Source organism: Microtus pennsylvanicus, chromosome 3 (assembly GCF_037038515.1).
Source record: "Microtus pennsylvanicus isolate mMicPen1 chromosome 3, mMicPen1.hap1, whole genome shotgun sequence".
NCBI lineage: Eukaryota > Metazoa > Chordata > Mammalia > Rodentia > Cricetidae > Microtus > Microtus pennsylvanicus.
In genome coordinates, this window is record NC_134581.1 from 59,832,281 (window position 1) to 59,846,577 (window position 14,297).

Consider the following 14,297-nt stretch of genomic DNA (forward strand, 5'->3'; position numbering starts at 1 on the left):
AGATCCAATTCATAACAAAAACTACACTAACTTCAATTGGGATTTTAGAATAAGAAAGGTATACCTAGTGGCTAGCCACTGCATGAATTAATTTTAATAGGTAATAATTTGGGAGTATGGAGTGTAGGGTACGCACCCAATTTCTACAAGTGCATGGAGGTCAGAGGACAGCTTGAGGGAGTCAGTTCCTTCCACAAGGTGGGTTCTGGGGACCAAACTTAGGTTGTCAGGTTTGGTGTTAAATGCCATCACCCACTGAGCCGTCTCGCCAGCCCAGTATTTAAATTATTTTGGTATACATGTATCTTAACATATGTATGCATGCCATATGCATGCCTGGAGCCTGAAGAGACCAAAAGAGGACACTGGACACCCTAGACCTGAAGTTACAGGCAGATGTGAGCTACCTCATATGGAGAATGTTCTGGAAACCAAACCAAGGTCCTCTGCAAGAACGGCAAGTAAGTGCTCTTAACCACCAAGCCATTTCTCCAGCCCCTCGTTGCCCCAGTTTTAATAGATAATTCTTAATGCTGGCTGTAGGTCAAAAAGAATGAGCTTATGAGATGATGCAGGAATGACAAAAAAAAAAAAACAAAAACAAAACCCTAAGGATTGAAGAATAAAGGATCAGACCCCTGTTAGAATTCAGTGACCTTGCGGATCTTCAGGTGACAACTGGCCACTTCAGGTCACAGTCTTTCTGAACATAAAGTGGCAAAGACAAGCATCCCTCATGGTCTATGATCTACTCTTATTGAAAGGCTTTAGTCATCAATGCTTTAGGTGCAATCTCAGCCTGGCACCTCACCAGGTGAGCGGGTGACAATAGGGCTGGCTTAAGAGGGTTCCAGACAGTCCACCAAAACGACTATCATCTTCCATATTTAGATTCTGGCAGCTTTCACTCTAAATTCTCCAGAAATAAGGAACGGACTCCTTAGCTTTCTAGTCTTCTATAAGGATACTCTGAGCAATTCAAAAGAAAACAGTTAGGCAGGGGCTAGGGAGAAGGCTCAGTGGGCGAGATCACATGCTGCTCTGGCAGGGCACTCAAGCTGGTTCCCAGAACCTGTGTCAGGACGCTAAGAACCATCTATAGCTCCAGCTCCAGGGGGATCTGATGCCCCCTTCTGGCCTCTGTGGGCACCTGCACTCCTGTGCACATACACACATACACAAGATTTAAAAGAACAAAACTTAAAACATGAAGTAAAATATGCACAAGGTCACTTCCCCAACTACTAAGGAAAACACAGATCTGAACACAGGTATTCAGTTCAGAACATCACTCAGTTAGATTTCAATCAGTGGCCAAAAACTCTGAAAACAGAATCCATGACTAAAGACAGTACTAAATATAGCAACTAAGGAACCAGCTGTCATTCGTGTAAACTTTCCGTATCTACCTTGAGAGTTAAAAATAAAACAGTTCTGACTTTTCATTGTTTACACACTGAAGAAATGTGGAAAACACTGACTTAGAAAGAATGAAGTTGTGCCATTTGCAGGGAAATACATACAACTGAAGACGGCAACGGTAAGTGAATCAGGTCAGTCTTAGAAAGACAGATACACATGCTTTTCTCTCATTTGTGGCTCCCAAACTTTACAGAGACATAAAACCATATGAATACAGATTACATGAAAGCAGAAGTCACACTGTCCGGGAGAACAAGGGGGACCGATGAGGTGGGGTGTCGGGGTATGGGGTGAGTATTCTTAAAATTCTTTATGTCCTTGCATGGAAGTGCCCGTATGTAACCTTGTCTATTTTGAAGAAATGCTTTTTCAAAGAAGAAATACAATGGCATATCCTTGATGTGAGTGGCAATTTTTCCAACTGTGTTCATTAAAGATAAGATTTTAAAAAACTTGGTTCAGAATACTCAAGGATTAAGGTGCAATTTGCAATGGAAGGAAACTCAGGAGCTGGGGAGATGGCTCAGTGAACACAGTGCTTGCCATGTGCATCTCAAGAGCAGAGTTTGGGTCCCCAGAGCTGACTTATAAAAGCCAGACAGGCCTAGTGGCCACCTATAATCCCAGCACCAGGGTGCCAGAGATAAGAAGGATCCCCAGGCCAAGCTGGCTCACTAATCTAGCCTACCGGCAAGCTCTGAACCCAATGAGAACCCCTGATTCAGTAAGTGGTAAGCAGTGGAGAGACAGACGACATCAACTTAGGGCCTCTGTGTATGCATATACCTGTGCATGTACACACACACACACACACGCACACAGCCGTACACACATGAACATACATATATGCACCGTGCACACACACACATACAAGAGCTTAGATGAAATGATCCATTTGTGCAATTACTTGCTAAATGTCAAATTAGTGCTTTTAGTATGAACAGTAAACAAAATAGTAACCAAAATAAAGACATATAAGTTCTCCTAAGATACAGTTAGTAAAATAGCTGGTTAGAGAATTCACCATAAACATTTCCAATTCCATTATCTTCTTGCTGTCTTTATTCTGGTAGTTCACTGCATTGTAGCACTGTTGTCTAAAACTTGATGCTGTTTCCCCAAATCAATTCTCTAACGCATATTTTTGCAAGAAACTTGTTTCACATTATTAATCCCGTTCGGATAACGTTCCTATAAATAAGTCTGAAACATTTGGAGGGTGCATGCATTACGAGTGCTTGATTACAACAGCCACAAATGGCAAAGCAATTGCAAAAAAGTCAAATTTTTGACACTGAAAAATTTCACGCATCACTTCTTTTTGTTCTCATTTGAAAGACCATGGCAAGAAATGTCAAGCACAAGGAACAAAAGGCTAATGCTCCGCCATGGAGACCAGGAGGCAATCTTCTTATAAATTCCTCAAATATTCCACTCCTGCCTCTTCTTGATCTAAGTGGAACTTAGCGCCGAAAACATTTATGAAGGGAAATATACTTTAAAAGGTATTAGTGTAACAAGAAAAACAAAGCCAAAGGGACTCATCATGCTGCTCAATAAAGATGCACCTCGGCTAGTCCATAGCCACTCCTCCAAAGTCTGTAAAGCTTAAAGATCACATGAGAAAATAAATGATGTGTTTGTGAGTATGCATGTGCGTGTGCGCGTGTGCATGTGCGTGTGTGCATGTGTGCGTGTGAGCGTGTGCATGTGCGTGTGCATGTGTGCGTGTGAGCGTGTGCATGTGCGTGTGCGTGTGCATGTGTGCATGTGCATGTGTGCGTGTGCATGTGTGAGTGCGCATGTGTGCGTGTGGAGGCATCTTCACCAATTACTTTCCATCTTATTTTTTGAGACAGGGTCTCTGTGAACTGCATCTGGCTGCTTTGATTGGATGTGCTCAGAGGCTCAGAGACTCTGCTCTCTCTGCCTCCTCAGTGCTGGGATTACAGGTGCACCCTGCTGCACCTGGATGTGGGAAACTGGATCAGGGGATTGAACTCAGATCCTCATGGTTGCCTGAAAAGACTTTTACTGACTAAGCCATCTCCTCAGTTCCTGGAAGATCTTTTGATGCACTTACAAATAGCTAACAGCTGAATTCACTTCTCCAAAATCAATCTTTAAGTGCTTACTTTGGCCCCTTTTCATATGGCCCCACTCGAATGGCTCACATTTCATTAGGGACTCACCATTTTTAAGACATATAGTTTAAAAAGTATGAATAGAAAAGACATAGTGCATGCCATTTGCCACTGTGTGAAGTGAACATACACAAAATCTAAGGTTTGAACCAACTGAAAAACTCAATGACATGCTTGTCTCATAAAAATAAAATAAAATTCAACAACAGAACAAAATATATTTTATTTTACTGATACTATTAGAGTCAGGCCCAGAAGAGCCATGCAGCTGCACCCAGAATGCATAGCACCGGCAGGACAGGCTCCAGGTCAGTTGACACTAGCACACGAGGCCTTGTCGCATCTGTATGATCTGCAATAAGGCCGCCTGTACGTCTTCATCCATGTGACCCTGGAGAGAAGGAAGAGGAGAAGAAACATCGCATGTCATCTTTACTGAACTGATAAAGGGGGAAGCCTTTATCCTAGAGCACATCTGGCTGTTTCACGGGTGAACCCCTCACCAAGGTAAGAGTGCCCCACAGGAACTGGGCCACGGAAATAAAGGTGTACGGTCACAAGAAGGGGCTCTTGCTCTTAACACTTATGAGCAAAACCCAATGGACAGCAATGGTCTCTGCTGTGCAGGGCTGCATACATTAGAAACAGTAAGCTACAAGCATGTGTATGCGTGTACACGTGTGTCCTCAAACATCCTCTACCTTCTATACAGAGGCAGGGGCTGTCACTTGAAACCAGAGTTTGCCATTTGGATGATGAGTCTTCCTAGCCAGCTTGCCCCAGGGCTCCTGTCTCTGTTTCCTGCCAGCTGGGTTTAGAGCTTGCTGACATACCAACTCAGCGTTTCGGCATAGCTGAGTATCTAACTGTGGTCCTCAAGCTTGCGGAACCGTGCCTTGCCCACTCAGCCATCTCTCTGCTCTGCCCCTTTAAGGAGAATAGAACTGAGAAAAAATAATTCCCATGCTTATAATTTTTACATAAGCAAGATGATACATCTCTGCAGCTTGCCTTCGCACCCAGTGTCACAGCAATCTTTCTCCAAGGTCAGCTAGCTGTTAATCTTTTTATGTAATATCCCAGTATACAGACTTTAAATTTCTTTGCCTCTTTCCTAATTTCAGAGATTTAAGATACACACACACACACACACACACACACACACACACACACACAATCTTTATCGCCAGACACTTGGAGAAGAAATAACTGGCTCAAAAGGCAGGTTTAGCACTGGGTGCACAGTAAACAGCTATAAGGCCAGCACGCAGGAAGTGGCAGCAAGAGGATCAGGAATTTAAGGGCAGTCTGGGCTATTTGAGACCTGACTCAAAAAATCAAACCACAATAACCACCACAACAAAACAGCCCAATATTTGTTTTTTCAAAGTACTTCAAAATTTTCTTTACTAGAAAGAACAATTTACACTTCCACCCAACAGAACATAAAAGACCCCATTCTACAAACACCTGGCCCACACTACAGCTAAAGGTACCTCTTACACACTGGCGTCTCCCCCGTTGCAAAGTTGAGTGTGTTAGCCATTTATATTTTAGAGGAAGCCATTAAACCAGGTGCTGGGGAGGACCAGTGAGGAAGAATGGCTGCTGTGCAAACGTGAGGTTCTGGGTTCGAATCCCCAGCAACCACATAAAAACCCTGGGCAAGGCTGTATTTCAGGGTGGAGATGGGTGGATCCCAAGAGCTCTCTGGTTGGCCAGCCTAGCTTCAGGTTCAGTGAGAGACCCTGCCGAGGCAATAAGGCAGAGCGCAGAGGAATAAAGACACTCGGTGTCCTACTCTGGCCTCCACATGCACCTGCATACTCACACATGTGCAAGCCACACACACAGTTTAAAGCAGCAGGGTTAAACAGATGCAAGTCTGTGGTAGGCTTACATGTTTCTACTTTCGTCTTTTTTATTAATTTATTATTGAAGCATCTGAATAGATTTTGGAAGGACGTGTCAATGAATATAAGAAGTCATGCCTCCCAAATCTGTTTTTAAATTTCAAACGCTAGCCACAGTTGATTAATCTGGATCCATAGTTAACTGTATGATGCCAGACGGCAAGAAGACTTCAGATGCCAACTGCTGCTGTTGCCTCATTAGGACTCAGCAGAAAACAACTTTACATTTCAGAGGAATGTCTGTGAAGTTGTCATTTTTTTTTTTGCTCTGCCCCCTCTGGCCAAGACCAGAATGTTTCTCATCCTTTTTAATATCAGTCTCTCTCTCTCTCCCCTCTCTTTGTGTGTGTGTGCACGCACGCACGCACGCACGCACACACACACACACACACACATTCATGGAAAGGACATTGGGTGGGTATCCTGCATTTACCCACTAAGCCATCTCTCCAGCCAGCCCAGTGCTTCTCTAATTCCCCTCGTAAAAGCATTACTCTATTGCCCACTGATAGCACTAATAATTGAACAACCTTTCAGATCTCAGCAAATGTCCTTCCCACACAAACAGGAGCAGGGAAGCACCCTTCATATACCATCCCTCCCTCTCAGGGCCCCTCCATCCTTACAGAACAAGTAGAATTCGATGTCAGAGAGTACATTTACTATTTAAGTTTTCTTTGAAAAAAAATCATGTTTCTTTGAAATTTTCTCTCAGCATCCATCTTTCACCCTCCCTTCTTTTTTTTTCTTTCAGAACAGTGTGGCCTAACACTTTCCAAATCCAAATAATTCCTATTATCGCTTGCCTGTCATTCCAACGTTTGTCTCTCTCAGTTCATTTTCCTGAACAATTTATTCTGAGAACCCGGGAGACGCTGTTCACACGACTGCCACAGAGCAGTAACAAGCCCTCTCTCACACCCTAAACATTTTCTTAGCATGAGTTTTTTGAAGGCTTTCTCAGGCCACCACTAAACAAGAGGACTCACCGCCTTCTACTTCTCTAAGTTTACAGCTCCATAGATCACTAGCAAGTGTCTCAGAACAGTTTTCCTTAGTTATAACAATTCGAAGCATACCCCCTTTGTCCTTTTCAGACTACGTTTTCTGTACTTCAAAGAAGCCCCGAAGCCACCAGGAAACATATGCAGTCCCCTCGACTCTCCCTCTGCCTGCTGACAGCCACGTGCCGTGTCAGGCATTATCCCAGCTAGAGACACTGCTAACGTGAGCTGCCATCGTGTGTTGCCAAACTGTCTAGAGGATGAGTGACAAGCAGATGGACACAACACTAAATTTAAGATGTTGTGTTGCTGTATAGCTTTGTAAATTGTTCTGGGAGATATGCAAGCCATGATTAAAAGAAACACAATTATTTTTAAATAAGCATATGGGCTAGAGCAACTTCAAATGTCAATTACATTCATGTAAGATTATTCAAAAAATAAAAAAAACAGTATTTTATTTTTCTCTAAAATGAACAGTCTTTCCAAAGACACAGCAGCGCTTACCTGTGCCGCACTGAGAAGGTGTGTCCGATAGATAGCGATGACTTCCTGGTGCTGTCTGTCAGCATCCTAGAACCAGAGGAAGGTAGACAGATGACAACATCAGCACCCACATCTGCAAGGCCAAGAGGCTTGTAGCAATGCTGTGCAGAGACCTCCTGCTGCAGACTGGCAGATTAGTAAAGGGCTCCTGCCACTCTTAGAACAAACCACAGATGCTGAATTACTCATGTTGGAGCTAGTATAAGATTTTCCCATAATGCATAGGGCTATTACTGGGAAAGCAATACCAATTATCCTAAGTCACAGGGGATTGCTGCCTCAGTTTACCTCTACTGCTATGAACTTGGCAACTGATGCTTCAGGCCACTACAAAAGCTTCCCCTCTTGTTTCCCATGTCCCCTTTGTCATGCTTCCAGGGTTGAGCTAGCTCTTCCTTTTCATCAGTGTTGGCTCAAAGACCTCAGGGCTTGCCTCCTTACATATGAGGAAGAATCTCAACATATCAGTTTGGTCTTCCGAGCCCCCCAAAACTCAGTCTCAAATAGCAAAAGCCAAGTCTTTTTTCAAAATTTATTTTTATTATTTTAAGTGTGTACGTGTGTGCATGTGTGTGTGTGAGAGAGAGACAGAGACAGAGACAGAGAGTGCAGAGCTCACGGAGGCCAGAGGCATCAGATCCCTGGAGCTGGAGTTAGGTGTTGTGAGCTGCTGTGCTCAGCGTGGGTACAGGGAACTGAACTTGAGTCCTCTGCAAGAGCAGTATATGCTTCTAACTTCCTAACTGCTGAGCCATCTCTCAAGCTCAGGTCTTTTTTTTTTTTTTTTAAAAAAAACTGTGTTGGCGTTGTTGTTATTGTTGTTGTTTTAGTGTGGGAGGAGGAGGGGGGAATATGAACGAGAACGTGGGCACACAAGGAGGCAGAGGGCAGGTCTGAGGAGCGCTTCTCTCCTCCTGCCTGTGTGTGCATCCCCGGGTTGTCAGGCTTGTGCACCGTGTGCTGTTACTGCTGAGCCCCCCCCCCCCCGCCCCCGCCCCATCCTCTGTCGGCTTACTGCCACACCCCACTGTGCCTTTCATCTCTCTCTGGTCATGGTGGCTAGATTCCGCCTTAGCGGGTCTTCCCACACTATTTTCGTGGCCTGGAAGATTCCTCTGTCTTCCTTTCACCCATCAAAATGCTTTATAGATTCATGCCAAGTTCTTCCTTCCTCTTTGGAGCCAATTCCCAATTGCCTGCTAGCCTTCCCTGCCAGGGAGAGAGCTGCTGGAAGGTGCTCCAGACCTCAGGCGGCAGGAACAGCTCCCAGTCTCCAGTGCCCACATTACTGGCGTCATTATCACAGGCTTCTTCCTGCCAGAGTCCTTATGAGGGTCCTTTGCCCCCTCTCACTCTTGTTCTGTGTGACAGTTTCTACCATGCTGTGACACAGCCAGAAGGTCCACACTAGATGCAGTCCCTCCAGAGTCATGAGTCAAGGAAGTCTCGTTAAACCATCCTGCTTTGTAGAATGGGGTAGAGGCACAGCTTAGAGAGAAAATGCCGGAATGCTTATTGTAGTGGTATACAGTAGGCATCAAATAAATGACACTATCATACCATAAGTAATGATTACGAGTGTGTAATCAGCTGCATGGAAGCTGCCGCGCGCGCGCACACACACTCACACTCACTCAGCAGGCCCCGCCCCTCGTGCCCTGGACACTCACAGCCAGCTGCTGCTGCAGGTCTCTCACTCGGTGTTGCAGAGTGTCCACCAGCTGGCTCTGCCGCTTGCTGGGGCTGCCGCTGGTGTAGGTGAGCTGGGAAAGGCCGTTGAGCGCCTGCTTCAGTCTTTCTACGTCATTCAGCAGCTCAGTGATCTTTTGAGAGACAGAGGGAGGTTGTAGGAAACCACGTGCCATCATTTCTGATGAACACCTCTGCACAGAAAACACTCCCCACTTGAGGCAAGCTGTAACCAGCAGGTGGGATGCTGCCGAGAATCTCCCAACGGCACCCACGGCGTACTAACTATTTTTACAATTTCTGGGCCTGAAGTCCCTCAGGAAATTTCTTCCAAAGACAACACCAGACTGAGAATAAACATCACGCACATCCTAGGCCTGGGTCATGAGCTTGGCGTTCTATGAGTAGGAAGGGTCCTCTGGGGCATCTGAACTATCCTCCAGGTGAGGCGTGAATACTGGAAAGGGGTTTTGTTAGATGGAGCATGGAAGTAAAAGAGCTTGGCTCACGTACAAGCAAATTAACTTTCTCTTCCCATTGAAGGTTGTATTATTTATTCAGTTTTTTTAAAAGATTTCTTTTTGGTGTGTGTGCAGTGCCCACTGAAGCCAGAAGATGGCATCATGCTCCCCCAGAGCAGGAACTTCAGAGGGTTGTAAGCTGCCCCACATGGGTGCTAAGTCTTCTGGAAGAGCAGCCAGCAAGTGCTCTTAACTGCTAAGCCGGCTCTGCGGTCCCGGGAGTGGCACTGTTTACTAACTGGCGGTGTGTGTAAGTAGATGCAGGCATTAGCTAGCACAATGATGTGCTGCTGCATCCTAACGACTTTGCACATAAGCTGAGTGGATTTAAATGCTGGATCTTATGGGGAGACGCGCTGCTGAGGAGAGCTGGATCTGAGCCTGCTTTTACTCATTCCCTATTTCTCCAGTGGGTAGAGGCCATTTCATAATTACTTAGTGAATGCATTAAGCTGCGATCAGTCTTCATATTTCATCTCCATGGTACAAACTAGACACCTACCAGCTTCAAAAATATTATTATGTAGCTATTCTGTAAAATTGGACCATAAGGAAGAAAACCAAGAGGGAAGAATAAATTATAAATCCTGCTCTTAAAATGATTTAATTTAATGAATGGCGAAGCTAAAATAAAGCCTGAGATTTTGGAGGAACTGCCAAGCGTAGGTGAGGCTGGCCACTGTGGACTTCAGGGTAAAGAAGGAGGATGACAGGGTACACAGGACACAGCACAACACAAGAAAGACAAAACATCCCAGGCCAGGTCTGCAAAACGGTGGCGTGGGCTCGGTGCCCTGGTCCGGGTGAGTAGGGAGATGGTGTCTGGATGTTCCCAGTGACTTTGACTTCTCAAGGAAGAAGCCCACCAGATTCCGACTCGTCACTACAAGGAAGCGAACCTTATCCTCCCCCTTTCCCTTAACTTTCAGCCAAAGGAAGAGAAAGAAGAAAGCCTTTGATTTTTTTTTTTTTCAATTTAGAGATTTTTTTTTTGACACACCCGTAGTCAATTGGAAGGGTGGTGTGTCAGGGATGGTTTCACACACCTGTCTGCGGGACATGTGCTACGGAGTCACATCTATCATGTGGGTTTCCTCCGCACAGCCACTCCATCAGCGCCGTGCCTACCTTGTTATCCTTGGCTTCGATCTGCTGAGCAGACTCCTGTATCCTCTGCTGCAGCTCCATGATGGTTGTCAGGGACTTGTCGCACCGCTCCGTCTGGTCCTTGATCTCCTGCTCGATGCTGAGATGAAGCAGCTCCTTGGCGTCTTTGGCAGCGAACTTCTCCTCACACACTTGGTCATACTTCCTGTTCAGGCTGGCCAGTTTGTCATTTAAGTTAGAGATCTGGGTCTCCAAATCGTTCTTCGTGGCTTTGTATTTTGACATATCAACGACCTCTCTGGTCTCTAAATTCTTCAGCGCCTGCTTGGTGTTCTGAACCTCAGTCTGGAGTTTGGAGACTTCCTTGGTTTTGTTCTGGCTTTCCTCCTCCTTTTCTCTCAGGCTGGCTTTCATGATTCCGACCTCTTTCTCGAAGGCTTCTTTTATCTGCAGATGATCCGCCAGGGGCACCGAGGAGTTCTTCTGATTCTCCAGCAGCTGCTGAAGCTTGCTCACTGTCTGCTGCTCTTTCTCCAGACACTTCTGTTTACTCCTCAGTTCCTCCCGTAAGTGCTCGATTGTGTCGTTGAGAGATGTTTTTAGAGCCTCCACCTGCTCCAGTGGGACGGGCTGCTTTTGCAGAAGGTTTTGGGCTGCGAGGACCTCGGAGGCTTGTTTGGCCCTTTCTTCTGCCAGCTTCTCTCTCTCGTTCTTCACACTGGTGTATTTCTGGGACAGGTCCTTGAGCTGTTTGTTGAGTTCTTCTGTTTTCCCGCTTAGCGCTCTTTCCGCTTCCCTGGCCTCTTCCACCAGAGCGTTCCTACCCTTCAACTCCTTCTGAAGGGCAGCAAGCTCCTGCCTCAGCCGCTCATTCTCTTGCTTGCCCTTCTTGACCTCTTCCTCCTTGAGGCGTGACTTGTGTGTCTGCTCTGATAACTGCTCCCTCAGTCCTTTCTCCGTGGCCTTGAACTTGCGCTCACACTCTTCCAAGCGGGCAAGGGGAGCGTATTTCAGCTTGATGCATTCCTGGATGGTGTCGAGCTCCTTTTTCTGGGCCTTAATCTCAGCATGCAGTGAGAGGATCTCCTCCTGACCTCGGCGGTAGTCGGCCAGGATGGCAGTGTTCGCGTCCTGCGCCTCCTTCAGGCTCTGACTCGCAGCGCTCATCTTTCTTGAGTGCTCCTCCAGGCTCACATAGTCAGCCTTCATTTGATTCTGAACGTTCTCCAGGTTCCTTCTCAATACCTCATTCTCATCTCTTAGTTTTGAAAACTCCTGACTCATGTCGTCAAACCTTTTCTTGGCATCAAGCAACGCTCTGTTGGTTTTCTCCAGTGAGCTGCCCAGTGAGGCCTTCACCTCCTCATGGGTTTTGGAGGGCACATACTGGCTACTCAGAGTCTTTTTCAAGCTAGTGTTTTCAGATGAGAGTGCACGCATTTTCTCCTGATCCTCCGCACATTTTTTATTAAGTTCAGACAGCTGTTCTCTGAGTTCGGCAATAATGGACTTGAGACCCATTAGCTCCTTTTCATGTTTTTCAGGAGCTACAGACCCAGCTTCCAGGCGGCTGACACTCTTAGTCAGCCTGTCCCTCTCCACCAGCAGCCTCTCTGCTTCTAGCTTCTTCTCCGTGTACCTCTGTGTTACGTCAGAAAGCTTCTTATTCAGTTCCTCCACGCTCACGTTATGGGCCTTCTTCATCTCCTCACTCACCTTTAGAGGCACGTAGCACGTCTCCATCTCCACCGTGAGGCTGTGCACCTGCTGGCTGAGACGCTTGTTGTCCACGTGGACTCTCTCCACTTCTTTCTGTAGCGTCTGGTTTTTGAGGGTTAGCTCTGTGACCTTCTTCCCCAGCTCTCCTGACTTCTGCTCCAACTTGCTCCTGAGCTGCTCATGCTCCTCCGGTCTGATGTGCTGGGCCAGCTTGGCCCTGGCACTCTCCAGCTCCCTTTTCAGCTGTCGAACTTCCCCCACAGAGTTCTCATAGTCCCGGCCCACCTCTGCGAGCTTTTTCGCTTTCTCATTGACTTCACTGGATAGCGAACTCTTCATGCTCTCAAATTTCTCCGCGGGGACGGAGAGGGCCAGCTTTGCCAGCAGCTCTTTCAGCTGGCCCTCCACCTCCACCAGCCGTCTTCCTTTCTTCTCCCTCTCCATCTCACATGCGCTGCATTCCTTCTGCAGCCTCTTATTGTCTTCCACCAACCTGCCTTCGTCTCTCTTGAACTCTTCCACCAACATCTCACTCTGTTTGATTTGGTTCCTCAGCTTTCCCACCTCCGCGGAAACGCCTTCATACTTGGCTTTCATGTCTCTCAGCTGCTCCTTCAGTTCCTCGGTGATGCGGTGGCTCCCTGTGGCTGCTTCGTTGGTCAGGTGCTCCTTCAGGGCCAGGAAGTGGGTCTGCATTTGCTTGACCTTCCCCTCGGACTCATACATTCTCTTCTGCACGTCCTTGAGGGCGTCTTCCAACTGCTTGACCTGCTCGTCCGAGTCCTCCTTGACGCGCTCACACTCCAGAGCCAAGGCTTTGCACTCTGCGACCTTGTGAGCCAGCTCATTTTGGAGCTTCAGTCGGTCTTGCTTGGCCGAGTCACAGAAAGTTCGCATCGCTTCTAACTCCTTCTTTAAAATCTCATTTTCGGAGTATGAGGTCTGACCGGGTGAAGAGAGCTCCAGAGGTCTTAGCATAGACCTGCTTTGCAGATGGGCGGCTCCGCCCGGGGACGTGCACTGCAGAGGAAAAGCAGACATCAAGCACAGGGCCAACAGAAGACACTGTAGAGACCTCTGCCATCCACAGCAGCAGCGGTCAAAGGGCTTTCAGACAGTGAGATGGGAGAAACGGGTGTGGGAAAAATTAAAGGATCAATTTTATAACTAGGAACGCAGCTCTGGGTAGGATTTCCTCAACATGCTTAAAACATTGTGAGAGCTTTTAGGTCAATTTCTAAAGAAAATGGCTGTGGCCCCTGGGCTCCTCTCTCAATTCAGCATGCCTCCATTACATAAGAATAGCAGTTCTAGCAAGACATGCTTATTATTCCATTATGTTATTTGTCTAGGCTTCCTAAACGAGCCATCAGAAGCCCCAAGTAAGGACTGAATCTTGACTAAGTAAATAATTTCATAGAGCTATATTATTAAACCTCTTTTTGTTTGTTTACTTGTTTTGTGAGGTACACATATGGAGATAAGAGGGCAAACTGGGAGAGTCGCTTCTCCCCTTCCACGACTTGGTCATCAGGCTTGTAGGTATGTGTCTTTACCAACTAAGCCACCAGGCTGATCCATGCACGTTATTAAATTTCTAATAAAATATATGTGACATCTGAGCACTCTCACTGTTAACTCCAATATAATGGTCTTTACATTTTAAAAAATTCTACCAAAATAAGCCCATCTCGTATGAGAATTATCAGGGAAATGTCAATCAACTCAAAAAAAAAGGCATGCATTTTTCTTCTCGCAGGAAGATAAATAGAAATCCTAGCACATAATCTTAATATAAATTTGATTGATAATAACTTGTTCCTTTGATTAATTAATGCTGGCAAAAAAGAAGCATAACAGAACTTCTGAGACAGAGAGAGAGAGAGAGAGAGAGAGAGAGAGAGAGAGAGAGAGAGAGAGAGTGAGAGAGTTCAACTATCAGGGCAAATAATCATGGGGCCTCAATATTTTCACTTTCCTTATGTAGCAGCAATGATCTTTATATAAGTACTAACTCATCAATGAATGCATGGACCACGAGGACATCCTATCATTTCAATGGGCAGAATGTTTTGTTTAAAGCTATTTGGGTAAATTAAAACTGCCTTGCTCTTTTTCAAGAGAAAGAAATTGCCAGCATAAAACACTTTCCTGGGCTTGGCCTGTCTCTAGACTAGCTTCCAATCCCTCAGTTATCTTTGGACTAACACTAATATACTTTGCCGAGAAGTT

The 14,297-nt window shown here is 46.0% G+C and overlaps 1 protein-coding gene across 3 annotated transcripts in view; it reads right to left on the minus strand.

Moving 5' to 3' along the window:
- Positions 1-3,764: 3,764 nt before the first annotated feature.
- The window catches only part of Uaca (uveal autoantigen with coiled-coil domains and ankyrin repeats), a 96,180-nt gene continuing 85,647 nt past the window's right edge, over positions 3,765-14,297 (minus strand). For all 3 annotated transcript variants that reach the window (XM_075965623.1, XM_075965622.1, XM_075965624.1), the window contains 4 exons: positions 10,368-13,085; positions 8,700-8,852; positions 6,991-7,056; positions 3,765-3,957 (listed from right to left, as the gene is read on the minus strand). In XM_075965623.1, the coding sequence (XP_075821738.1) occupies positions 3,886-3,957; positions 6,991-7,056; positions 8,700-8,852; positions 10,368-13,085 (3,009 nt within the window). In that variant the 3' untranslated portion in view covers positions 3,765-3,885. The remainder of the gene's footprint in view (positions 3,958-6,990; positions 7,057-8,699; positions 8,853-10,367; positions 13,086-14,297) is intronic.